The sequence below is a fragment of the Monodelphis domestica genome, chromosome 2 (assembly GCF_027887165.1).
Source record: "Monodelphis domestica isolate mMonDom1 chromosome 2, mMonDom1.pri, whole genome shotgun sequence".
NCBI classification, from domain to species: Eukaryota; Metazoa; Chordata; class Mammalia; order Didelphimorphia; family Didelphidae; genus Monodelphis; species Monodelphis domestica.
This window is the reverse complement of record NC_077228.1, coordinates 496,040,309-496,067,667: the sequence shown is the minus strand read 5'-3', so window position 1 is coordinate 496,067,667 and position 27,359 is coordinate 496,040,309. Positions and strand designations below refer to the sequence as shown.

The window sequence follows — 27,359 nt, the reverse complement described above, 5'->3', positions numbered from 1 at the left end:
TCGTCGTCAGGGGTCCGTCATTGGGCGGACCAGCTGTCAGCCGGGGACCCAACCTGCCTTCTTTTCGTGGTGTTTGTCTGGACGGCAACACAATAGCGAAGGGAGGTCCTCCCCTCACTGCCGCCTATTGGATAGAGCGCCGCCCTAGCGGTTTCTGATTGGCCAAAGGGAGAAACACCAAGCTAGGTTGCCTAGCGATCGCCGAGGAAGCTGATGTGTTAGACCCGGTTTGCCGGAGAGAACCAGGAAGTAAAGTTGGTGCTTCCTAGGCGTCGGCGAACTTTCTCAGCCTGAGGATTCGAGGGTGAACAGGTGTTCTGCGCCTGAAGAAGCCCGCAGCCGTCCGGGCCCGCACCGCGAGCAGTTGCTGCCGTCGCGACGCCAGGTGAGTCTGCGGCCTCTGCCCGCGGCCCGGCCTGCAGCGTTGTCCTTTCTCTGAGAGGGAGCGGGTGCTGGATGGAGGTACCTGTTGGCTGCCCGTGGGCCGCTTTCACGATTGCATTGCTGCCAAGGACGTGGCCCCCGCACGATTCCGTCCGGGAAGTTCTCCTCCTTGGTCACGCGGGGCTTAAAGTTTCTTGGCTCTGGGGCGGGCAGGACGTATGCCTCCGGCTTCCTGCAGTGCCAGATCCAAGCATTTACCCTCCTCTTCTTCCTCCTCTTTTTCTTCCTCCAAGTATGCTTTCCTTTAGCTACTGGAACGACCCACGAGGGTGTCTACCCAAAACATTATTTAAATAAAATACTGTTATCTTGAGGGATTCGACATTGCATCTTTTCCCCTTTTAAATAACTGTTGGTTTAAAATTTTCCTTCTGTACAACCAGCATTTATTTACCTTTCTCCCGAAGCACGGTGTGGCTAGTCCCTTATGAAAGGACTGGGTCCTGGGTGAGGTTCTGAACCTGGGATTCAGGGGTCTCCCTCCCCCCAAATCTAACTTCTGACACGTGGGCACATCACTTAGGTCAGCCTCAATTTCCTCCTAATCTCCACCTCCCAAGATTGTTGGCTCTAATGGGGAAATGTATTGAAAGAACAAAGCAATGTATAAATGACATGCCTGCTATTACTATTAATTATGTGACCTTAGCAAGTCTCTTTACCTTCTTGGTGTTTCAGTTACCCCATCTGTAAAATGAAGCCTTTTGACTAGGAAGGGCTGGTCTAACTCTTTTAAGGCCTATTTTCTAATGCACTTTCTTTTGACCTTCAACTAAGGAAATATTTCTAGTGCCTGACTCACAGATCTGCTATTCTCCCTTCTTGGGGAGTCTCAGTGACATACTTCTTTGTGAATGGCCTAGCTTTCATTACCCTACTCCTTACTCCTTTATTTTTCTGTTTGATGGGACACTTTCTTATGGACTTGAAGAAATGCCACCGACAGAAACCATGTATTTTGAAGTGTTTTTTTTTAACCCTTCCCTTCCATCTTAAAATCAATGTCGTGTGTTGGTTCCAAACAGAGCTGTGAGGGCTAAGCAATGGAGGTTAAGTGACTTGCCCGGGTCACCCAGCTAGGAAGTGTGTAGGAGATCAAATTTGAACCCAGGACTTCCCAATCCCTGGACCTGGCTCTCAATACACTTGAGCCACCTAGCTGCCCCCATATTTTGAGATCTCAGAAATAGATTTGTAGTGATCCCACATCAAACAATAACCAAATTCCTACCATGCACAAGGCATTGGGAATAGACAAAAAATGGAACAATTCCTGTTCTTTGATCCTCATATTGCTTGGGATAGATACAGCATGTATCCAAGTATAATACAAAATTATTTGAAGCAAGAACAAGCACTAGCAGCTAGGGAGGTCAAAGAAAGTCTTTTGGAAGGAGGTGGCCCAAGGCTGATCTCTGAAGGTGGCCAGGAAGAGAGAGTGCATGTTCACAATTGGGGATAACTTGTGCAGATGCAATCAGGGTAGAGGTTGAAATTTAGGAGAAAAGTAATAGTGCAATTTAGGTTGAAGATGGGAGAAGGAGAAGCAAAGAGACTTGCTGTCAGGTGAGAGTCAGGGGGTCCTGAGTCAAATGAGTGGCTCTGAGTATAAATGGGAGAGATATTATGGAGATAGAATCCAGTTGATTGGATATTAGAAGTGATCGAGAGGAAAGAGTCAAGGATGAGTGAAATTACCAAACTGGACTCTAATAATGCCCTCAACAGATATAAATCTTTCCACATTCCCCAGCCACTTTCTCTTGTGACCAACTCTAGGCATTTGCCAAATGGATATTTGGCTAGGGTGCCTGGGACATAGTAGGTGTTTACTAACTGTTTGTTACCTGACTAACATTAAGTGTTCACTAGTCATGGAATGGAACAAAATTGACTAGTCTCCATGAAGATGGAGTGCCAGGCTTGGAGTCTGGAGCTTTCAAATCTGGCCTTAGATACACCCTGGGCAAATCATTTAACCCCAATTACTTAGCCCTTGTCCTTCTGTCTTAGAAGTGTTTCTAGGACAGAAAGTAAGAGTTAAAAAAAAAAAAAGGAATTATAACCTGGACCTCAGTAGTATATAGGCTCTACAGTTCTTAAGATAACCCCTGCATGCAGCCTTGAACACTTCTTTGCCTCTCCTCTCCTTTATTTCCCATATCTAATAAGTGGTCAAATCCTATGGATTCTACCATCAAAAATTTCTTCTATCTACTACTGCCTCTTGACCATTCCCTACTGCCATCGCCCTAGCCCTGGCCCTCCTCACCCCTTGCCTAGACTACTGCAATAGCCTTTTCTGTCTCTGCCTCTATTCTTTCCTTTCTTCAGTTCATCCTGCACATCACTTCCAGACTAACCTTCCTAATTCAGAACTCTGACCACTGTTTTTCACACATTAGAAACCTTTTGTAGGTTCCCCTTGTCTTTCAAATGAAGTTCAAACCCCCATAGTGGCTTGACTATTTGCAATCACAACTTTATCTCACACTACATCCCATTGTGAATTCTAACCATAGTCCAAACTGTGCTGCTTGCCCACCTCTAGAATATATCCTCTAGGGGACAGCTGGGTGGCCCAGTGGATTGAGAGCCAGGCCTAGAGGTTCAACTCAGGCCTCAGACGCTTCCTAGCTGGGTGACTCTGGGCAAGTCCCTCAATCCCATTGCCTAGCCCTTAACCATTCTTCTGCCTTGGAACTAATACACAGTATTGACTCTAAGACAGAAGGTAAGGGTTTAAAAAACAAAACAAAATAATAAAATGTATCCTCTACCTTTCCACTCCTCCACTTTCCTTTTCTTGCTCCCCTCTTCATCTTTGCCCCTTGAAATTCTATCTTTTACAGCTCAATCACCTTCTTAAAGCCTTTTCCATGTTTCTGTCTATACTAAGGTGAAATTTTCCTTCAAATAAATCTCATGGAACCTTTTTTTCTTAGCCTCTTACACATGCTTTTAATGTCCAGTTTTGAGTTGTTATTTGAGTACATCTTATCTCCCCTACTAGAGTGCCAGCTCCTTGAAGACAAATGTGGCAAGCTGCCCATCCTTTTTAACTTGGAGGTGTGGCGTGGAGAGGATATTTTACATTAGGTCGTGGAAAGTTCACACTTAAGCAACTGACAGAAAGGTTGATGTATTAATCATAGAGTTATTATCTAGTTGAGCAGTAATTTTCATAGTTTGATTTGGCATCATTACATAAAGAAACTGGGTCATTGCCCTTTTGAAAGCAAACGAGGATTTTTCTATTTCGTGGTTCTAGGTGTCCCTTTTGTTTATTTTCAACTTACATTTCTAAATATTTCGAAATATCTATACTTCTAATTGTGTATACATATATATGTATGTGTAGGTTTCTATATATGTACATGATAGTATACACACATATGTGTATATATATGTGTGTGTATATATATGTGTGTGTGTGTGTGTGTATATATATATATGTTCTTATCCAACCTCCCCTGGAACAGGTGAGAATGTCATCTTTGACTCACCGAGGCCGGCGGCGGGGTGCTGAGGTTGGCAAGAACTCTGAAAAGGAGTTGGAAGGTGAAGAGGACTCCCACCAAGATAGATGTCTGGATACGGACGACTCCGGAGATTCTAAGGATATCCGCCTCAACCTTATGGAAGAGGTGTTGCTCCTGGGCCTGAAGGATAAGGAGGTAATGGAGTTGAGGTATACCTCTCTGAGTGCATGACACATATTAGTCATATTAGTACTGGGAAGTTTTTAGAGAAGTAAAACTCATGGGATGGATTGCTGCTGCTGCTGCTGCCTTTTTTTTTTTAGTAAAGCACAAATTTTGTACTCCACAGTTTTAGAGTTCCAGTAACCTCTGCGGATGACTGAGGCCAGTTGGGTGAGACCTAGAGGGATAAATACCTAGAAACTCCTCCAAAGGTTTTGATTTTGTAGGAGAGGAAAAACTGTTGCAAAACTATTCACCTTTCACCTGCAAGAAGTAACTACCTTTTGTATTGATAGCTACCTTTGCATGGATTACTTCTTCTATTCTGCAGGAAACTTCTTGCTTTGAAACAAGGAAGAGGTGTGATGACTTGTTTTACCAATGTAAAGAATAAGTGGAGCCCTATAGCATTTGGGATATGGATTCTTCTCTTCTGACCTCAATTAAGTTTACTCTCATTTGAAGAGGATTTGGATTTTTTGTTTTTTAAAAACAATTTAAACTTAAATCCATAATTCTTCTTTAATATTATATTTATTTTATTTTTTACTAATTATATATATATATATAAACATATACATAGAAATAATTCTTAAAACAGCTCTTCCTGCTGTATTTTCCTTTATCATAAGAACATTTATTGTATTAGTCAAATAATTGCTGTAAGATGTCAAGTCTTAGGTTATAAAAGATTCTTCCTGTCAATTGTACATTTTACCCTATATTAGTCATTTGGCTTATTTTCCATGACTCAGTTTCTACAGGTACTTTCTTTCCTTTTGTAGAGGGACTAGGAGTATATATACAGAAAACATTTTAGTATCCTGTATCAAGACAAGAAATCATTATTGTTATTCATAGAGATGTTGAAAATTTCTTAGCGTAAAAGTATATCCTCTTATAAAAATATTAAATTTACCTTATTTAAAAAAAAAACAACATTGCTATTTGACTTGAGCTGAAAGACAACATGACCAACAGTGGAGTGTTTATGCCTCTCCCTTGCCTTAGATTCTATGGTATAAGCGGGAAGAGCTCTTGTTCCATCTTTGGCTTGTAATTACACTCCCCTTGCTTCCTTTTTCTCAAGGGAAGCTGTGGGCCTCCCTCATAGAAAGTTGTTCACTTACTGTTAGACAAGTGCCCCATACATACACAGAGGGCATCCATAAAAAGGCTTGTGGGAAACTCTCTGCCCTGTGGGCAATTTTATAGGCTTTTCTTTATATAAAATTATAGGTTTATTCATTGTAACCACAAAGGAGTACTTCATTTTAAATCTCCAGGTACCTCTTTCTTTTCCCTCCAGGTTAGTTGAGAAAGTTGAATTGGGGAGATCTGTATTACTAGTGAAATATTCCATTTGAATTTATTGAGAGAGCAAAGCAAAACTCCATTGTATTTTAGTTAGCCAACGAAGTTGGGTTGGGTTCTTGTATTATTTAAGAAAAATTTAAAGAACAAATTAAGTGAGCAAAGCAATGATTGGGAAGGATATTCAGAGCACAGTTGAGGATTGGGTGGAGATCCAGTTTCTGGAATCTCTTAGTGGACTGGCCAGAACACTTCTCACCAAGTATAGAAAGGGGAATCCTGAAGAGATTTGTTCACTGCCTGTGTGCTAGGCTGGCTTCTGCTCTGCTTAGTATGATTAGTTTCCTGCTAACCTATAGATGCTCAGATTCAGGTGCCGAGCTTGTCTTTGTGTGTCTTTTACACAGGTATTAATAGGAGGTATTTTACAAGATGGGATAAAAGTACCTTACACAACACAACTTCTGTGCAATGAGATTAGTTGGAAGGGGAAGTAATCTTTTAATACTTTAAAAAAGAAATTTTTACCAATCACACATAAAAATAAATTTCTACACAAGTTTTCCTAAGTTAACAGGATGGAACTTATTTCCCTCCTTCCCTTCCTGTCCACCTCCTAGTGCTGGCAGATGATTCGAATTATTACGTGAAAGTTTCATATTGTTCATTTTTGTGAGTAACCTTATAAAACCAAAACCCCAAAACATAAACCCAGATTAACAAATGAAAAATCACATGCTTTCATCTGCTTTCTAGGGAAGTAATATTTATTTTTAAAATATCACTAAAACATAAAAAAAGTTTTATACCAGATATGATATTGTAAATACAAATACCAACTGATGATCATAGATTTAAAGTTGGGAGGGGCCCTAGAAGACATCTTCCATTTAACTAACAAAGAAACAAAGGCCTAGAGAGGTGAGAAGCCTGTTCAAAAGAATAGGAAATGCTCTGGGAGGGGGAGGAAAAAGGGGAGAGAAAGAAAATGAATCATGTCAGCATGGAAAAATATTTTATAAATAAATAAACATTTTTTTTTAAGGATGAGAAATGATGGAAAGAAATTCATAGACTGCATATGTAAGAGGTCATTTGGGAAAGTGCCAGATTTAGAATCAGTGGACCTGGATTTAAATCCTACTTCTGCCACTTGGTACTTGTGTGATTTGGACAAGTCACTTAATCCCTCTAGGCCTCAGTTTCCTAATTTGTAAAGCGAGAGGTTAGACTAGATGGCCTGTTAAAATCTGGTCATCATCTATTTGTTTTGTGTCCACAATATGAATATCCTGTCACCTTATTTTCCTTCTCTATGCAGAAATACTTTCTTCAGAACAGCCTAGTCCGGATTAATGATCATCCAACCTCTAACAAACTCTGTTATGTACACAGTGCCTTGAATGTGGCAGTTAAATATCTGTGTTATTGAATTAGCAGCCTTTTAGGTTGCTTTATTTTTCTTTCAAAGGGAAGTTGATTAATAAGGCTTTTACCTTATTTAACTTGTATTACAGGAAATACAAGAAAAACATGCATTTTTTAATCTGAGCATTTGGGAAGAAATATTCTAATATACCTAAACTTTAGCAATTCTGTCTTTCCTCTCTGAGAACACACACCTTAGGTGAGATCTGCACATTTTTTACTGGTCTTCCAAATTACTAAGATATTCAATATTCAGCAATATTTGATGAACTTAAGACAGCAAGGCTTTTGGACTTTATCCTATAAGAGAAAAGGGGTGGTAAGTGAAGCTTTTTAAGCATGAGAACACCATGGTTAAATTAGAAGTTTATTTAAGCTTTTTAGCCAAATCCAACCATTCACTTTTATTATTCTTTATTCATTCTCTGGCCAAAGCAACTGGCCATGTGGTGTTGGGTATTTGGCCTCCATCATATAAGTTTAGAGACTTAGACCTGTGGTTTTGTTGGTATAAAAAAATTGCTCTGCTTCTTGTAGACCATCAACATTTTGTCCTAGTCTATAGTTTTGGAGAGCTTCCTAGACCATTGAGGGGAAGATTTATACTCCCAGTAAGAGTCTTGAAGGCCTTGAATTCAAGCCTTTCTGGGTGTCCAAGCTACTATATATCTCACTATCAGTCACATACTTGAGCAAATATGAAACAGTTTCTTTCTGTGAAAAACTAACTCCAAAGACCTAACCTTAAGATAATTTTGCCCACGATTTCCATATTACTCTGGTCAGAACTTCTACTTAGAAACAATGTTATTTAATTTCACTAGAATTATTAAATTAAATTCAGATCTATATTTTAAAAGCCTAGAAGACAAATATTTTAGATAATTGTAGACCTTAAAGAAGACCCCATTTCAAGTGGTTAATTTGTTCAGCTATCTCCTAAATGGATTATATTCCAAATATCACAGGAAGGTGGCTGTTTTTTCTTAGAAATCTCTAGTTTAGAAGCTGTGCCACAGCTTTCCTTGAAAATACAAATTGGGGGGGGGATACAAATTCTGTTACAAATCAATTGGGAAATTCAAATCCATAGAAAAACACATTTAAAAGTTTTGTTATTCCCTTAAACAAACAGTACTTGGTAGCAATTGAGAGCATTGAACCTGAGCACCTACCTGGCCAACATAAAACAGACTCATTTCCTGTTGAAACCAGGATCTTGTTGAATTGTCAATATTGTCTTTGTTAAGAAATCTTGATGTTCCACCTTCATTGACTCACTGATGTTTAGTCATGAAAGACTGTGATTTTTTTTACTGATAATTAGGATCTATATTTTCCAGCCCTAAAGTTATCTGTAATAACAATTAAGCAAATTCTCTTGTCTTACTGATCTTTGGAGAGTATTCTTTTTTAAAATTGTTTCTTTAATCTTTATTTTAATAACAAATTTCCACATAAGTTTTCCAAAGTTATATGACTCGGATTGTCTCCCTCCCTTCCTCCCTTTCCCATTCCAGAGCTGAAAGGCAATTCCACTGGGTTGTTATACACAAAATGGATTTCCATAATACTCATTTTTATAAGTGAATAAAACCAAAACCCCAAATCATATACCCAATAAACAAGTGATAAATCATCAGTTGTCATCTTCATTCCTACCCCAACAGTTCTTTCTCTGCAGGTAGGTAGCATTCTTTTGGGGAGAATTCTTAAAAGAATCTCTTGCAATCACAGTATGATTGGCCATTCATTTGTAATTTCATTAATATAACAAAAATGTATTGAGCCCTCCTACATGCAGGTCACCATGTTTAATTTCCTTTCTTGCTCACTGGAAGTATGTTTACATAGCTATTCATTCATTGGCATGCAAATGGAATAGTCACAAGTTTTCAAAGATGTCTGTATTCTGGAAGTAATAGACATTAAAAAAAAAAAAATCCCAAATGAGACTTGAAAGCAGGAATATTCTTTTGTAAAATTTTTAATTGAATGCATTATCTTTTTAATGACTAGCCTTGCTCATAGAAAAATTATAAACATTTTTAGAAAAGAAGAACTCTTGAGTGTGGAATGTAGTGCAGGCTATCAGATGTGGTCTGTATTGAACTGGTATTGAGTTTTTGTATGCTTGTTTTTTAATCTTTGTAACCCTAAAAGCCTCATTGGGTGGAGGGAGATACAAGACATCAAAGAAATTTGACTTAAAGGTGGAAAAAATGTTATGTTTAAACTATTGGAAAATATGAAAAATAAATAATTGGAGCTTTTAGGTGGCTCAGTGGATAGTGAACCAGCCTGGAGACAGGAGGCCATGGATTCAAATGTAGCCTCAAGACACTTATTAATTATGTGACCTTTGGTAGGTCACTTAACTCCTCTTGCCCAGCCTTTACTGCTCTTTGGCCTTGGAACCAATACTTAATATTGATTCTCAGATAGAAGGTATGGGTTTAATAATATATGTATGAATAAATGATGAAAGAAATCAGAGAGGATTAGAATTTTATTTAAAATTTTTAATATGATGCCCCTACCTTGACATTATTCTTGACCAAGCTATTTACTACCTCTTGTTAAGAGCCTTATTGCTTAGAAAGTCTCAGATGGTTAGGTTTTTTTGTGCATCAGATCACTTAAAATTTTTCAGCCAATCTATGTCAATCATCCAAACACCCTCTTGGAAAGAATGAAATATAACCCCATTCTGAAGGTTAGACTCCTCAATATCTTTTAATTCCTGATATTATAAGACAGTTGAACTTTGTGGTTTTGAAGATGTTTAACTATTAAATTAAAATCTGGTATTCTACCTGGTTTATACTTTTAATTCTCTAGTTGAACATAGTGAATAAGGCCTCTCACAGATTAAAATGGTTTGTGTTATTGGGGCTAATGTATCATACAAGATTAGTCAAGTTGTTTTGCATGGGCTATGGAGTTCTGAAATTTGGTTTTTAAGCTCCATAGAATTATTTTTTTTAATTTCATTAGACCTATGACATAAAACAAAAAGATCGTTTATTTGGCCTGAAAGCTTGAAATTATAAAATCTTTTTTATGTATAGAATAAGTATAATTCAGATGAACTTCAACAATGTAACAACTCTCTTCTAGATCTAACTTTGGCAGTGAAGAAAAGTCTTTGTGTTTTGGCTGCAGTTGAGAATTTAGAACACCAGGCCTAGAGCCAGGAAGACCTGATTTCAAATCTGTCCTTAGATGTTTACTGGCTGTGTAAGCCTAGGCAAGTTACTTCACCTGTTTGCCTCACTTTTGTCCACTGTAAAATAGGAATAATAATTCCTCCAAAGGATTTTATCTTATTTGCAAATGAGATAACATTTGTAATTCTCTCAGCACAATGCTTGGCACACAGCAGGACTTACTAAATGCTTATTTTCCTTCCTTTTCCCCTATCTTATGATGATACATCTGTTGAGTCTAAAAACTTGGTGTGGGGCCACTTTACTCCTACCACTATTATTAAAGATGTCCTGCCTCCAAAGACAGCAGCAGTCACCTCTCTTTGCCCTTCTTGCTAAGTCAAGAGAGCTGTTGAGGCTTGTTCATTCTTAGTAGGACTCCCAAGAATTTTATGCCTCAAGGTAGCTTCATGTTATCTAGTGGTTTATCATATGTTCTTTTAAGCAATAAAATCCACAGCAATCTTTCACAAGTCATTAGTCCTGGGCTGTTGTGGCTCTAATTCACAGGTTTGCAACTTGGGGACCCTTCCACACTATATGCCATGGAATTATGTTAAGGGGTCTGTTTACATGCTAAGTGTTATCATTTTTCATCTTTATTTAATGCCAACAAAATAGGCAGCATGACTCAATATAGTAAATCAGGTAACAGCTCTACTGGAGACTGAATCAATGCTATCTGACGTGTATTCTTTGGATATAGTCTCCCCTTTTTTTTGATCTAGATCTGTGACTTTTTTTGGAGTAGGGAACTCCCCATGAAGGACCCCCCCCCCATAAATGCACATCAGTCACTATGCTACAATTTCTAGTCTTAAAGAGCACCTGGGAGCACTGACGTGGCCAGAATCTCACACCTGGGATGTGTTTGAGGCAATATTAGGGTCAGCAGTTCCTCCCCACTCTGGGATCAGTCCTCTATTCACTGTCCTTATCATGCATGCTTTGTCTTACTGAATTTTCATGATCTTGGATTTTCTCCGTCCCTGGATACTCATTGCATAACTACTCTCTGTGGGGTGTTGATGTTAAAAAGACTCTCTTACTCAATACAGTTTGCTCTGATGTTTAATGACTTAGCATGCTAACCTGTGGTGGGAGACCTTAAGCCAAAGCTAAGATTCAGTTTGGAAACTTAAAGCCATTATCTAAAGTACTGTCCAAAAGATGGTCCCATTGTCATGGTTAGAACACGTGGAATATTGTTTGGTAAAGGGACTTAAAATTATGTCACATGGAAAGATAGCTAAAGGAACTAGTCATGTTTAGCATGGAGAAGAGAAGCTCTTTGGGGAAACCAGAGAGCTGCCTTCAAGCAGTCAACAGACTTTAGCATTTGCTATGCTGAAGACCCTCAGCTAGGTGCGGAAAGAATTGCCACTCTCAGGGAGCTTACATTCTGTCAGTGGAAAAATACTCAAGTTTACCAAACAGACGCAGGGGAATCTGAGGGCGTCTGCTGGTGGAGCCGGACCTGAGTTTTGCAGAGGCAGTGGGGAAAGAAGCAGGTGCATCCCACGGGGGATTGGCCTTTGCAGAGGCAGAGGGATGGCTAGAATGAGTTTGAGGAGCAGCAGGATGCTGAGTTTGACTGAATCCTAGAAGGTATGTATGGTGGGGAGAGAATCAGCTTGGAGACAAATTATTAAGGACTTTAAATGCCAGAGAAGCTTGTGTTTTGTCCTAGACTCAAGGAAGTCTATAGGGAGTTTATTGAGAAGGGAATGACCACTTATCTTCAAGAATTTGAAGAATTCTTGGAAATGATCAAATAAAATATAATTTAAAACAAAAACAAAAAAAAAGAATTTGAAGAATTGTAATCAGGAAAAAATATTAGTCTTAATTCTACATGGATCCAGAAGATGGAAAGGAGTGGAGGTTAGAGGTCTATTCCTCACCCTCTCCCAAAAGATCTGTCCAGAATTGAAATGGAGGCCTTATAATGAGCTAGTAAGGCTCCCACCCCACATCCCTCACAAGAAATGTGCAGGCCGGGACAGGGCAGCCATTTGTCTGGGATGTTTTAGAGAGCATTTGTGTGCCATAAAGGGACACCAGATGACTTCTAAGGACCCTCTCCATCTGAGGGCTCCATAAGATAGAGCAGTTGAAGAAACTGGATGCTCTAGTAGGCTCCAAGTTACAAAGAAGGCTACAGGAGAATATGGCTAACTCTTCTAATCACAACTGAAGAGATAAGAGTGGAAGGATATCCTCTTGGAACAAGTTCTGCAAGTTCCACCCAGGAGACCCAGATGAAAAAAAATTCACTTCCATTATCTCCTCCTTCACCTTATTTTACCAGCAAAGCTTCCACTTAAAAGGGAAGTGGAGGAATCTGAGTAGATTAAATATCATGTTTTTCCTTTTATTCAAGCTCTTTCCTAACAGCTGCATTGACAGGCCTGCAGAGACATGGTGAAGGCTAATAGTCATCCAGTATACCATAACTTTTTAAGTGACAAGCAAGAACAAAAACAAAGATAGGCAGTATGGTGTAGTGAGCAGTGCTGACCTCGGAATCAGGAAGCCCTGGTGCAAATCCTATGTCTTACACTTATTGGCTTTGGAATCTTAGGCAAGTCCCTTAAACTTTCGGTGATCTGGGCAACTCTTGAGTTACAGAAAAGGTCTCAACCTGCACTGCTAATGAGATTTTCCTTTTCTGAGTGGTCTCTAGATCACTGAATTCACAGATCCATTCTTTTTTTTTAATTGACATTATTTTATTTGGTCATTTCCAAGCATTATTCATTGGATACAAGATCCATTCTTTATCCCTTATGAAATGGGAAAATCTTAGGGACTGTTGCTTATAATCTGTAATGCCCAAATGCAATGCAGTTTCTTCTCATTAAACTAAGCTCTTGGGAGAAGCGATTGTCCTGTTTCATCTTTGTACCCTCAGAGCTCTGCATGGTAAAGGCTGTCAAATTGTTGAACCCAGCTGTCCAGGAAGCACATGAGTTAAAAGAGTTCCTTGAAGGGGGCTACTCCTTTTATCTGTTCCTACTTTGCCATCGTTATCCATAGAGTAAAGAATGGAGGTGATAGGAATCACCAAAAACTCTGTAGTTGGGAAAAAACACTAAGGTCTTCAGTTTTTGTTCAGTTATCAATGTTATCAAGTGCTCCCATTTCACTAGTAGCAGGCTAGTCTAGGTTTTTCAACTAATCACCATCGGGGGCAGCCAGTGGACAAGTCACTTAACCTCTGTTAGCCTCGGTTTCCTCAACTGTAAAGTGAGGATAATAATAGCGCCTGCCTCCTGGAGTTGTTGGGATGATTGAGTAAGAGATTTATAAAAAGTTCTAGCCCAGTACCGGACACATAGTAGGTGCTACATAAATGCTTCCTCCTTTCCTCTTTCTGCTTACTCACCATTCCTTACCTTGGCTTTCACAGCCCTCCGTGGGGTGTCTCCCTCTATCCCTGTCTTTTTTCAGTCCAATTCAAGTCTCCATTCTTCCTCACAGAAACTTTCAGCTTCTCCAGTATCTGTTCATTCTCCCATTTCCTATATGTCCATGGGCCAAGTCTGTAACCACCCAATTTGGAGCTTCTTTGGACCCTTGTATTGTTTGCTAGTTGTGTCTTGATCAATGAATTGTAAGCGTCTTGAGGGAAAGGGTGGTGCCTTCTACCTTCATTTTTATCCCCCGAGTTCTGATGATAGGATACAATCGTCACTTTTTTTGATGACGCAGCCTCAGAATTTCCAAAGCAGTAGCATTCTATGCTTGCTCCAATTGAAAACCGTCATAGGGCTTACTCATTAAACAAATAATAAAGGATAGCAAATAAAGCCCTGGCTCTTTTGCTTACTAGGAAAGAACGGCACCTAACATGATTAGTATTGCTATTTTCAGGCATGGCTTCAAATTTTGAGCAGCCTCTGCCCTAGGAGAGCATTAGGGGCTGCTTGTGGTTATTGTCACAGCAAAAGAGACTGACAGGAGGAAGACCGAGAGAAGAGTGTCATCAGAATGAATGAAAACATTTAAGTGCTCACTATGCTAAGCCCCTGGCAGACTCAGAGAAAGGCAGAACAGGCCCTGTCCCCCAGGGGCCCCCTTTCTGATGGGGGAGCCTGTACACAGAGGAGGTTTCAGCTGTAAGTCAGAAGAAGACAAACTCCTTAGAGTATAGCAGAGCAGTATGTGTCACTGCAGCTTCTTTAATGTCATCTCCATTATTGGTGGCAAGAACTTTCCTTTCTTCGTCTTCTGTCCTTGTGACTGCAGAAGTGGTTTAATAAGCTGCTCCTCCCTGTGCGTGGCTCCCCAGGATGATAGTTGGAGGCATCAGGCTGGAAGCGGTGCTATTTCCCATCTGCCTGGTAGCAGTTGGTTATTGCTGGTGGTGATGAGGAAGATGAGCTAGCCCCCCTCCACAGTGGGGAGTGGGGGTGACAGATCAGAACCTTTTCCTTTCTGCACCAATCAATTCACCTCTGGGCCTCTGTTTCCTCCTTAGTAAAACAACAGGGTTGGGATTGAGCAGCGCTGAGCTTCCAACTCCAAATGTATGACCATGTGTTAATGAGAACTTTCTGAAAATAGAAACACCTCCTCCAGGAGGAAGCTGATTTCAGAATCTTCAAACAAAGGTGGGATGGGATGACTTGTCCCCTGTGTCAGAGGGGATTGATTCCTTTTCAAATTTGAGTTGTATTAGATGGTCACAGTTCTCTTCTGAATTCTGAGTCAGGTGAGATAATATATGTAATATGTAAAATAACATTTAAATCACTTTATAAAACTTAAAATGCTACATATATGTTAGCTATTAACACTTGTTATTAGCCTGTGAGGGCATGTTCTAGGGCAGAAATGCTAGGTACATTTATCTGAAAACTATTTTGAGCCTAAAGGCTCAGGAAAACTCCTGTATCTTCTAGCTGTCAGCTTTTTAAGAATTAGAGCATAAAATTTCTTTTTTTTTTCCCCTCAGCCTTTGCATTTGAAAACATAAGGCCTGGCTTAACTCATAGGAATCATTCACACAAAGCCTTCCCCTTTGCCAGAATTGTTGGTACCCTTTAGGTTTGGTTTAGAAGTTATTTCTTTAAGAGATGATTACACACTCTAATGCAAATACTATCAACAAAGCAATGGGTTCAAATCAAGAAAACATCTAATGCCCAGTGGACTTACGCGTGGGCTATGGGGGGTGGGGGGGAGGAAAAGAAAATGATTTATGTCTTTAACGAATAATGCTTGGAAATGATCAAATAAAATATATTAAAAAAAAAAAGAGAGATGATTACAGCCAAGCTGGAAGATGAAGTAGACAACTCGTTTTCCATTCCCTAGGCTAAGGAGGGAGTAAAAGAAAGAACCAATTAGTGTCTTTTGAATTATCATGAGTTTAATTGGGTGAGTTTTTTCATATTTTGGTGCTTGATGCAGTCAGGACAAAGTCATCTGGGGATAGAAACAATGTAAGACACCCCTCTCCCCCACTGACTAATTCTTCTTTGTAGTAGATTCCGTGCAAGGCACCCTCCACTGCACTGATAGACACCTGTCCCTGGATAAATAAATCTCTTTTTTTATACTCAGCTTTGCTGTCAGTGTTCAGCTGACTGTGAACAAATATTTTTCCAGTTGCCTTTTTCATAGTCTTGCATAATTTTAATGTGGGAAACCCCTTGTTTAAAAAGAATCCTTAATTTGCATTTTCACTATGAAATCATGCTCTTTTAACATCAACAAATAGAAATGAGATTTTATATTCTGGCCCATTTTTAGTCCGTTTCGTGACTACAGATATCTGCTATAGAAAATGATCATCAAAAGCCTACCCACTCCCTATTTTCATCAAGGATCCCATTGGTGTATGCATAGACCATTTTCATAAAGATTTTCTAGAGATGAAAAAGTAGCCCAAGATTGTTTATACTTTCTCAGTCATCTTTTTCTCTGACACCCCTCTAGGGTCAGCCCTCATCTCATGACTGCAGTAGGTGGCAGCTGGGGCTGCCCCAAGTTTCTTTCTCCCCACTCCAGTCCATTCTCCATTCAGTCACTAAAGCAATTTTCCTAAAGTGCAGGTCTGATCAGATGCCATTCCCCCCATCTCCCTGAGGAGACTCCAGTGGCTGCCTGCTGCCTCCAGGATCAAATCCAGAATGCTCTGTGGGGCATTCAGAGCCCTTCATAACCTGCCCCTTCCTGCCTTTCCAGTCTTCTCACACCTTATTCCCCAATAGGCGTTCTTGGATCCAGGACACTGGCCTCCCTCCCTGCTGTTCTGTGAATAAGACTCCATTTCTTGAGCATGTTCTCTTACTACCTCCTACTCCTGGCCCTCCATCTTCCTTAAGTGCCAACTTAAATCCCACCTTCTCCTGGCAGCCCTCCCAACCCTTTAATTCTCATGCCTTCCTTCTATTAATTATTTCTTGTTTAATGGCTTGCTTTATAGATATCTATTTACGTGTTATCTCCCTGTTAGACTGTAAGCTCTTGTCTTTTGCCCCTGTATCCCCAGCCCTTGGCACAGTGCCTGCCACTAGGTGGCACTTAATGCTGATGGATTGATTGATCTTTACTCCTTTGCTTCTTACCCCTGTTGTCTCTTCTGCATCCATAAGCCACCAAGAGCAGTGTGTGATCGTGCTTTCCTGTCATTGTCATGGAATCATCCACTAAACTTTAACAGTTTCTGATATTGCTTTCTTAATTGCATTATGAGGCCGGTGTTCTTCGTCCTCAAGGGTCAGTGATGGGCCCTTGAGAAATTGCTCTCTGCTCTCTTCTCTGTGGAGGTTGGGATACGTTGGATGGGCATAGGAAGAAGGAGCAGAAAAAAGGAAAAGAACTCCTTTTTATTTGTCCCTTCCATAGACCAAATGAAGAAAAAATACCATAGTTTTCAAAAAGTGCTATTTGACATAATTTATAAAATTAAAAATTTCCTTCCCTCCTTCCCACTCTTCTGTCTAGAATCCATGTTAAGTATCACTTCCAAGGCAGAAGAGCATTTCAGGACTCAATGACTAGGACCAAGTGACTTGCCCAGGGTCACATAGCTAGGCAGTATCCAAGGCCAGACTTGAACCGCAAACCTCCTTCCTATCTCCAAATTTGGCTCAGTAATCACAGAGCCCCTCGCTGCTCCTTGTTATATATTTTCCCCTCAATATCCTTTTATATATTGAGGGGGTTGGGAATCCCAAGACAGAAAACAAAAATGATTCCTTTTTCTTTGGAAATTAAACTAATTTTCAAGTCAGAACTGTAGTAGATATGTTTGGTGTATGCTTTAAATATTTCCCCCCCATCTTTGGTTCTGTTTGCCCTGAGCAAGAAGCTTTTAAATCCTTGACCTTCATGGAGTTGATTGAAGGTGTGTCTTCAAGGAAGCTTGGAGTGAGGAAGGGCACTATGTACACATGGCTGGGTAGACATTCAGGTGGAAGGTTGGTGAATTGTCCTCGCCCTCTTCAGACTTTCCATTCTGGTCACTCAATCCTCACCACCACGCCCCCTCCCCCCAAGCCCTATTTGATACTGTTTGAATTGAAGCAGGATACAGTAGGCCATCATTCATTCATTCCATTAATTTTGAGCCCTGCTATAAAGTATCAGTTCTAGGGCAGAAGAGCAGTGAAGGCTAGATAGTTGGGCTTAAATGACTTGTCTAAGGTCACACCACTAGGACATATCTGAGGCGACATTTGAACTCAGGATCTCCCATCCTCAAGCCTGGCTCTCTCTCCACTGAGCCACCTAATTATCTTCCCTCCCCTTTTTTTCCCCTTTACCTTCTGTCTTAGAATTGATACTAAGTATTGGTTCCAAGGCAGAAGAGTTTATTCATTTTAAACCCCTGGTTGTGGTAATAACTCTTCAGACAGCAGGGCAGGGGCTAGGCAAATGGATTATGTGACTTGCCCAGGCCCACACAGCTGGAAAGCATCTGAACCCAAGCCCTTCCTACTCCAGCCCTGGCACTCCATCACCTAGTTACCCCGGATGTCACTTATTTTTAAAAGCAACAGAAAGCATCCCATTCCTTTTTCTGTCAGTCTTAAGTCTTCTTCTTTTGTGATTTTTTTTTCTGCTGGCATGGGCATCGGGGAAGAGTTTGCTTCTCGCTGGGTCTCTATCACCAGGGTACTTCTGACTGCTTTTATACATGGATTGTGGGGATAGAATAGATCGGGTGTGTTTTAAAGGGAATCACAGGACAAGTCCTTCATAGATGTAAAAATTACGCTTTTCCTTTTTTTCTAGACTGGTGTCACAGCTAGGTGGCATGGTGGACAGAGGACCAGTCCTGGTGTCAGGAAGGTTCATCCCCCTGAGTTCAAATGTGGCCTCAGACACATACTAGCTGTGTGATCCTGGGCGTGCCATTTAACCCTATTTGCCTCACTTTCATCATCTGTAAAATAAACTAGAGAAAAAAATGGCCAACCACTCTAGTATCTTTGCTAAGAAAACCCCAAAAGAAGTCAGAGTCAAACACAACTGAAATGACTAAACAACAACAAGAGTTAATATTCTCCTTTCTTTATCGCCGAGATATCACTAGGGAAGGCAGGACACAGCCTCTGTCCCCACCTCTTACCCCTCTGTTCTTTATTCTTCTGATCCTGCATAGTCCTAAAGGATGATATTTTTCAGGAGTCTCAAAGGTTCTGTGAAGTTGAATGAGAAAGAATGTTTTTCAAGGAAGTACAATCATTACATCCTGGTTTCTGGGGCACCTTTGTTTACACTGTTGAAATCTTTGACATCTCTGTAATTAAAACCAAAGCTGAGGAGTGAGTTGGAAAGGAGAAACCCAAGGAAGGATCTTTTCTAATGACTCCATTCTAAACATTGGCATGTTTACATACCTTGTTTAAAGGGCCACCCAAGCCTGAGAGGCGTATACATTTTATTGCCTCTACAGGCTGCTTTGTTGTTCAGGAATAGGTTATGCCTTAATCTGAACCAGCTGGAAAGGTGAATACGCTCCAGTGTTTATATGAAAAGAATACCCTTGTTGCACGTACCCTGTGTGGCAGGTGCCATTGGATGGCAGAGGAGTGAGTAGACTAGACCTCCAGAAACTCAGGGGAGGTGAGATGGAATTTATAAAAGTTTCTGCTGACTTGGCAGTGTTAACTGGAGTCTGGAGTATGAGAGTTGGGAACATAAACACAATAGTTAGGGCATGGGAAAAGATCTGGGGTGGAGGGCTTGGAGGAAAAGGAGAGGTGGGTGCATTAAGCATTTTATCTGCTTCCTGTAAACTTGCAGCAGCCCACTCAGGAAAACTATTTTTCCTGGAAAACAGGAAGGAATTGAAGTCACACAGATCACTCAGAGTTTGGAGAATGTGATTAATGATTAGATTCTGGTTAGCCGGACTACAGAAGCTATCATCTCTCCCATTTATAAATTCCTCTGCTCTGGAAGATAGGCACCCTCATCTGATATTGTATCTAGGGCATGAAACTCACTCGCTCAAAAATCTTCAGTGATGGAGTCAGGAGGTCCTGGGTTCAGATCTACCCTAATAGATAGATACTTCCTAGCTGTGTGCCCCTGGGAAAGCCACTTAATCCCAGTTTCCCAGCCCTTATTCCTCTTCTGTCTTAGAAACAATACTTAGTATCGATTCTAAGTCAGAAGGTAAGGGTTTAAATAAAAATTCTTCAATGACCCTTGTTTGTAAGCCTAAAATCTTTAGTCTGGTATTTATGACCCTCTGCAATCTGCCCCTGACTTGTCTGCTATCTCCACATGTCTATCCTAAAAACAATCACCAATCCAGATCAACTGGTACATTCACACCATCTCCCAAACATGCCTCCTCCTTAAACTTCACTCTTTTGTTCACTATTTCCTCAGCTTAGGATTTTTTCTCCCTCACCTAAATACTATACATACTTCAAATGTAGCCCCAATGCCCCCTCTTCCTTCAAATTTCCCAGACTACGACAGAGTAAAAGTGATTAGTCTCTTTGAATTCTAATTTTTTTTTTAACCCTTACCTTCTATTATAGAATCATTGTGCCCAGGGACACACAGCTAGGAAGTGTCTGAGTTCAGATTTGAATCCAGGACCTCCCATCTCTAGGCCTGGCTCTCAGTCCACTGAGCCACATCAAGTATCATTTATATATCAATAAATCACATAATTCTTTTTGATACTTTTTCTTTTCTTCTCTGTGTCTTATCTCAATTACACTAAACATTCCTTAAGCACAGAAGTTTGTGCCTCTGCCTGCCACAACTCTAATGCAGGGTTTTGAATTTCATATTCATCATTTTGACTGTCAGAAAACTAGAAAGGCCAGATGGTTTCCATTTTGCTCTACCTGACTTACCGGTAATCCTCCCCCTAAATTTTGGGTTGTCACAGGAGCAGTTTTTAGAGAACTTAATGGCCCTTTCTACAACTTTAAATTTGGGGGTCAGAATGAAATCACAGGGTAGAGCTAGGTAGTGCAGTGGTTAGAGTTGGGTTTAAATCTGGCCTCAGACACTTCTGAGCTGTGTGACTCTGGGGCCATTGCCTAGCCCTTAGTGTCTTCTGCCTTAACACCAAAACTAAGGCAGAAGGTAATCACAGACTTTTCACTTTGGAAGGTATTTCAGAGACCATCTAGTCTAGCTCATACTTGAGCAAGAATCAGCACATACATACATACATACCTGACAAGAGATTGTCTGGTCATCTCGACTTTGCTTGCAGTCACCTCTAGTGAAGGAGACCCACGGCCTCTCAAGGTAGACCATTTCCACTTTGGGATTGTTCAAATTATCAAGAAAGTTTTCCTTCTACCAAAGAGGTTCCCAGAGAGTGCGTGGATTCTTTTTTCAGAACAAGAGACTGGTGAGCTACATAGCAGCAGCTAGTGCATCCAGATTATGAGGGGCCAGGAAGAAAGTGGTCTTTTCTGAAAGAGCCAATAAGGCTCAGCAGGCCGGAGCTCTCTTGTGCTCAGCTGTGCTTTGTGTCTGTAGGATCACAGGTTGGTTCTGGCCAGATCTTCAAGGCCGTCTCATCCAAACCCTGCATTTTGTAGATGAGGAAACTGAGGCTGAAAGGAGTTCCGTAACTTGCTCAGGGTCCCATAGGCTTATAGTAAATGCAAGATTTGAACCCAAATTCTCTGTCTCCAAATCTTGCACCTCTTCTGTGTAGAACTGTGTGCTGGCTGCTGGAGAAGAGAACTAGGGAAAGGAGAAGCTGGTTTTCATTGAAAGAGGGTTCAAAGCTGCTGGGGGGAAATGAGCTCCTGCCTAAGGAGACTTACAGTCCATTAGGAGAGAGAGAAATTCCAAAGAGTATATGCACTGAAAACAGAAAGGCAAGCACAAATTCTAAAGCTAGAAGTAGTCCTCCATGTTGATAGGGTATTGGTAAGTGCCAGGAAAATGGATCTGGTGAGTGAACCGAGCTGTCCTTAGAGCCGCCTGTGACAAATCGGTGGCCCTTACAGGACCTTTTCCTTTGAACTAGGGTTATACATCCTTCTGGAATGACTGCATTTCATCTGGGCTCCGAGGAGGCATCCTGATAGAATTGGCCATGCGAGGTCGGATCCACCTGGAGCCCCCCACCATACGGAAGAAGAGACTACTGGACCGCAAGGTAACCCATGACCTACTTTACACCACATGTGTTGTCTGTGTTAGAGGAGAAAAACTGGGTGCAGGGGAACCTTCTGAGGCACTCATCTCCCACCTCCAGCAAGTGAAAGAATCAGGCTCGAGATGAACTGCTTCCCAGCTGCCCTCCGGCTTCTTTCTTTCCTCCCTGCTAACCTCGATGAACATAAAAATGATGCCCACTGCTTGTAACTGTGTCCTCACAGATTCACCCCTTACCCTCCTTTAGTCGGGCTGCCCTGCTTCATGCCACAGTTTCCTGTGTCACCGATATGGGTCACCGGTGATTACCAAATTCAGTGACCTTTTCTCCGCTCTAAAGCCAAATTTTTCATCCTCTTCCCAGACTGGCTCCCTTTTCTTATTTCTTTGGATCAGTCTCTCATTCACATAGTCTCCAACTCTCCCTCCTGTCCCCTGCCTCCCTCAGATCCTTCAATCTTTCCTTTTTATATTGTCTCACAAGACTTCATGTTGTATTGTTTAATGTCTTGTGAGTTTGTGTCATGTCTCTTTGCTCAGTTGTAAACTCCTACGGGTGGAGAACAGGTATTAATTAGTTCTCTTTTTATATCCTCTAGCATTGATATAGTATAAATATAATAATTTTATTAAGAGTTATTTGTTGGACTTTTTCTAAAACCCTTACCTTCCATCTTAGAATCAAGACCGTGCATTGGTTCCAAGGCAGAAGCATATTAAATCCAGGCCCTGTTCCTTTCCTCTTCTTCCCTAAAAGGTGCTGCTAAAGTCGGATAGTCCAACTGGTGATGTCTTACTGGATGAAACCCTCAAGCACATCAAAGCCACAGAACCGGCAGAAACTGTTCAGACATGGATAGAACTACTCACTGGTAAAAGAATTCAAAATTCAATATTCATCTTTTTTTACATTAGAGGCCAAGCCATAGTCCTGTCTCCTTCCCAGGAAAAGAGAAGAGAAATTCGTGTTACTAGGAAAGAATAAGGATCTGACTTTGAGTGTGTAAAATTAATAAAAATTATAACAAAATAATAATAGCATCTACTGGGTGCCGGGTAGAGTGCCAAGTTCTTTGCAAGTATTTTCTCATTTGATCCTCACAACAACCCTAGGAGGTAAATAATATAAATAAATATTATTATATATATTAACTATAGTAATAAATAAATAATATTATTCTTATTTTACAGGTGAGAAAACTGAGGTTAAGGGTCTTGCCCAGGGTCATCCAGGAAAGGCTCTGAGTCTGAGGACAGATTTGAACCCAAGTCTTACTATCCACTGCACTACCTAACTGCCTAATGGCAGAGATGTAAGCACCTTCTGATGGTGGCCCTCCTCCTCTCCCTTCTCCGAGTGGTCTTGGTGCCCTCTTGAGGCTTCTCAAGTCTTTGAAGCAGTTTGGATAGCAGGGTGATGGCCGCAAGGGAGAGGGGGGCATGTGGTTTATGGTGTGACCAGGGTCTTACTACTAGGGCAGCTAAGTAACACAGTGGATAGAGAGTCGGGCCCAGAGTCAGGAGGTCCAGCTGTGTGACCCTGGCCAAGTCACTTTACCCCAACTGTAGAGCCCTTACTGCTCTTCTTAGAATTCAGTGTAAGACAGAAGATAAGGGTTGGGGGGGGGGGTGTTTATTTTTTTTAAGTCATAGTACTCTTTTAGGAAATGGCAATTCCCCAAATGGAAGCACTTTAACTCCAACCTCAGAAAAGGGCATGTTGCCTGCCCATCTGCAGGGAAGATCTAAAAATCAGGAAAGCCTGGGGGACTTTGGTGGGGGTGACAAAGAAAAACAACCCGATAACTACGTGAGGGGCCCCTGGGGGTGTTCCCTAGGTGGGGCTGGGAGCTAGTGAAAGGACAGACAGAAGAGTGTGGCCACCCTGCTGGTGGCTTAGGACAAGCGTTAATCTGAGTGCTGCATATGAATGATAAACCGGAAGGATTTCTTTCCTTTCTTGAGAAGAGGGGGGGTGCATAAAGCTGGAGCTCAGAACTTGCTCGAGAGACCCCAGGGCCTGGGGACTATGGGCCATAGTCTTTGTTGGGTCTCCCTCCATGGCAGCTCCAGGAGCCACGAGAATATTCCTTCTCACCCTGTAAAATCCTGGGAAGCCCTTTCTGAGCGTAGACAGGCACGTCTCCTGGGACCCGTAAATCACAGACCTCAGGGTCAAAGCTGCGCCTTCCGAAACCCAGAGACAGATGAGGAAGTGGCTGGTTTATATAGGACACAAATTTCCCCCTCTAAAGGGGTGGCCGGGATGGGGGGTGCATCAGCTGCATATTTCTTCCTCCTTCTGGAAGATTTCTTTCGTATAGAAGGAGATGATGTAGCCTTTGGCCTCTCTGATGATATAAAAAACATCCCCGGTTCCTCTGGAGCTGAGATGCCATAAATCTCCCACCCTTGGAGCTTCTGGACATGTGCCAAGATGCTGAAGGCATGCACACCACTTGCCTTGGCGAGGAGATCTCTTCAAGGCATTTCAGAGGATTTTCCTCGTTTTCTTCACCATGATTATTGATTCTCATACACAGTTATTCAGTTAATAATTGGGACTATTCCTTAAAATTTATCACTGAAATACAGATGAATCAGATTATATATAGTGAATATCCAGTTCTTCAGAGGCATAGAACAATGAATATGAACTGAAGTCTCATTAAATTATCCTCTATGATTCCTGCTGCCTCTGTCTGGGACACCACTGGCCATTCCATCTCTTCCTACCACGGAGGGAGGGTCAAGGACAGGCAGCGCCCTTCTCCGCTGTCCCTACTGGGTCCTTGTGAGGCTGAGGTGAAGCCCCTCCCCCTTTTATTTCATTTTATATTTTTCCATGGTTACATAATTCATTTTCTCTTCCTCCCCTAATCCCCCTTTTTGATGGGGTTTTTCAGCTCCTTTATCCTTCCTCTCCTGCTCCCTGCACTAAGCCCAACTCTGTGGACTGTCTCAGTGTTTGGAAAAGTCTCAAGAAGGTGCCAGAAAGATGGGAGGGGGCCACAAGCTCATGGTTGATTCTCTCAGTCACTGCAAAGCCTTTGTTCTTAATACTTACCGACTAGGATTCCTAGAGTCTTCTCCGCCGTCCACGGGAGAGGGTCACCCCCAGAGTGTCCAATAAAGCTGTGTGCTCAAGGGAGGTCTTCACAAAATTTGTCTGAGAGCCTTAGAATTGAACGTGTGCTCCTAGAAGTCAGAGAATTAATCTGTTTGTTTGTTTGTTTGCTTGTATGGTATCTGTTCACCCATCATCACAGGTGAAACGTGGAATCCCTTCAAGCTGCAGTACCAGCTAAGGAATGTGCGAGAGCGGATTGCCAAAAACCTGGTGGAGAAGGGCATCCTCACCACTGAGAAGCAGAACTTCCTGCTGTTCGACATGACCACCCACCCTGTGACCAACACTACAGAGAAGCAGCGACTGGTCCGGAAGCTTCAGGAGAGTGTTCTGGAACGGTGGGTGAATGACCCCCAGCGCATGGACCGCAGAACCCTGGCGCTCCTGGTGCTGGCCCACTCCTCAGACGTGCTAGAAAGCGTCTTCTCCACGCTGGCAGATGACAGGTACGACATAGCCATGAATCGAGCCAAGGACCTGGTGGAGCTCGACCCCGAAGTGGAAGGAACAAAGCACAGTGCCACAGAGATGATCTGGGCCGTGCTGGCTGCCTTCAATAAATCCTAGAGCCGGCAGGCGGGTTCTTCCTTTCCCCTGCTGCTGATGACCACCAGAGACTACACCGATCTGTTCATGTGATGAGGTGTTTGTTTGGGAGCTGGTTGATTATCATCTTTTTTTTTCCTTCTCTTGGACCAAATTCTTGGTGAGTAAGGGAACAACCTCAGGGCATCGCCAGAGGCCTTGACATGATAAATGAAGACTTGCCACTTTTCCCAACATTTCTTACCCAGGAGAAGGGATTCAGCACCCTACTCTCCTTTTGTAGCTTGCTCCTGTGTCTTGGACAACTATAGCCAGTCAGATGGGGCTCAAACGCTTCAGTCTCGGAGGGTCAGGCAGAATGATAGAGCAAGCTCTTCATTTTTCTAAAACCTTTGTCCCATCTTAAATACATAGCTCACTCAAGTCCTTTGTCTCCTGGACTCTGTCAGCATTCTGTAGTTTATTATAAAGTAGCATCCTACTTGGGTGAAGGGCAGAAATCAAAACCAGTTTTTGAAGCATTTGAAATGTGGTATTTGTGTATCCCTGTTATGCCAATGTTTTTCCCCATCTTTCCATTTTCAGCTTAAAGCATGTCTAAAACCTGCCAACCTGGTCATTAATATTTAGAGATGAGAGATAAATTTTCAGACTCCCTCTTGTTCTACTTCACTCATCCCCAGGTCAGAAACCAATTTAAAATTTTATCTCCTAACTACCTCCTCTATGTATTGCAGGATTGGAAGTTGTGAGAGGGAAGAAATGAAAATTCCTATCCCTTGCCACAAGGTGTTTCTGGTTTTCTTCTTCCCTCTGTGTCTGCCAGTGCTTTTCATATATTTATTTTGGCTTCAACTGACAAAGCTAGAAGTGAAATTGCTTTTGGAACACAGTCTCCCGAGTTCTGAGAAATTGCAGGCATTGGGTCAGGGATGGCAAGCCTATGGCATGCATGCCAGAGATGGCACACAGTATATATCTGTGGGTGTCAGCCCCCCACCCCCACCCCGAGCTCTTTACTAGAAAGGCAGAAGGAGTTGGGCTGAGGACAATCCTCACAACACCCATTCCTCTGCTCAGCAGCCCAATGGGAGTACTTCCTCCCTCCCCTGTCTGGGATGAGGGTGGGGCAGGGTGTGCCTGGCATGCTATCTCTAAAAGGGTCGCCATCACTTCTAGGTCTTCATTGACACTATTAGGCTTCTTGACCCAGAAAGGGAGAGTCATTAGACTCCATGTTATTGTCCAGGTTGTGGGTTAACCTTATGGCTAACCTCCTCTGGGTCACTTCAAACCTCAACTGAATTTCTAACAAACATTTTCTGTTTTCAACTCTATAAAAGAGGCAGGAAGAACCTATAGTAAGGGCTTCTCATGGGGATTCTGGCTGATGAAAGGAGATTTGGTATTAGAAATGCATCTCCTAGGAATGAATTTAGCCAATGTTAAAAATCCACCCATCCCCACACACACTGATAAGCACTCTCCCCCCCAACCCCCCCAAGACTAGACCATACAGTCTGTGAGTAGCCAGACCTCCCAGTTGTTCTGGAGCAAACTTCTTCAAGGCTCGTTCTCCTGCTTCTTCCTGCTCCACAGTCTGGCTGTGGCAACCACAAATATTACCAAATGAACTCATCTTAGTTTTCCCTTTATGGCTTTAAATGGCTGAAGGCAGATTGTGATAATGGTGAAACTAGGCAGAACTCCAAATTTGCTTTTTTTGAGACAGAAGGCCATGTCCCTGGAAACCCAACCTGGCTTTGCTTTTCTTTGTCATTTGAATGATTCATATGCATGAAAACCAGATTGCTAGAGGTCAAGTTGAGTTTGGTTCTAGTTAGTCGTTATTTTTGATACTTCTCTCAAAAAGATGGGAGAGGCCAAGTGTAAGTCTCCGTTGTGTACACTGCCAGTCAGCTTCCCTTTCCCTGCCTATGGCCATCACCTTTGTTCAATAAAGTTTGTATTCTTGGC

At 41.8% G+C, this 27,359-nt stretch overlaps 1 protein-coding gene across 1 annotated transcript; it reads left to right on the top strand.

Annotated features, from left to right (window-relative positions):
- The first annotated feature begins 64 nt into the window (after positions 1-64).
- GOLPH3L (golgi phosphoprotein 3 like) lies at positions 65-27,359 on the top strand. Its single transcript, XM_001365748.4, has 5 exons — positions 65-385; positions 3,927-4,121; positions 21,576-21,707; positions 22,464-22,578; positions 24,976-27,359. Exons 2-5 carry the CDS (start codon positions 3,933-3,935, stop codon positions 25,401-25,403), a joined length of 864 nt encoding a protein of 287 aa, XP_001365785.1. The 5' UTR covers positions 65-385; positions 3,927-3,932; the 3' UTR covers positions 25,404-27,359.

Excerpts from the sequence above, each read along its gene's own strand:
- GOLPH3L (XM_001365748.4), top strand. The coding sequence starts at position 3,933 with ATGTCATCTTTGACTCACCGAGGCCGGCGGCGGGGTGCTGAGGTTGGC. Across the intron at positions 4,122-21,575 it reads TGGGCCTGAAGGATAAGGAG|GGTTATACATCCTTCTGGAA; the intron begins GTAATGGAGTTG and ends CCTTTGAACTAG. Across the intron at positions 22,579-24,975 it reads ATGGATAGAACTACTCACTG|GTGAAACGTGGAATCCCTTC; the intron begins GTAAAAGAATTC and ends CCATCATCACAG.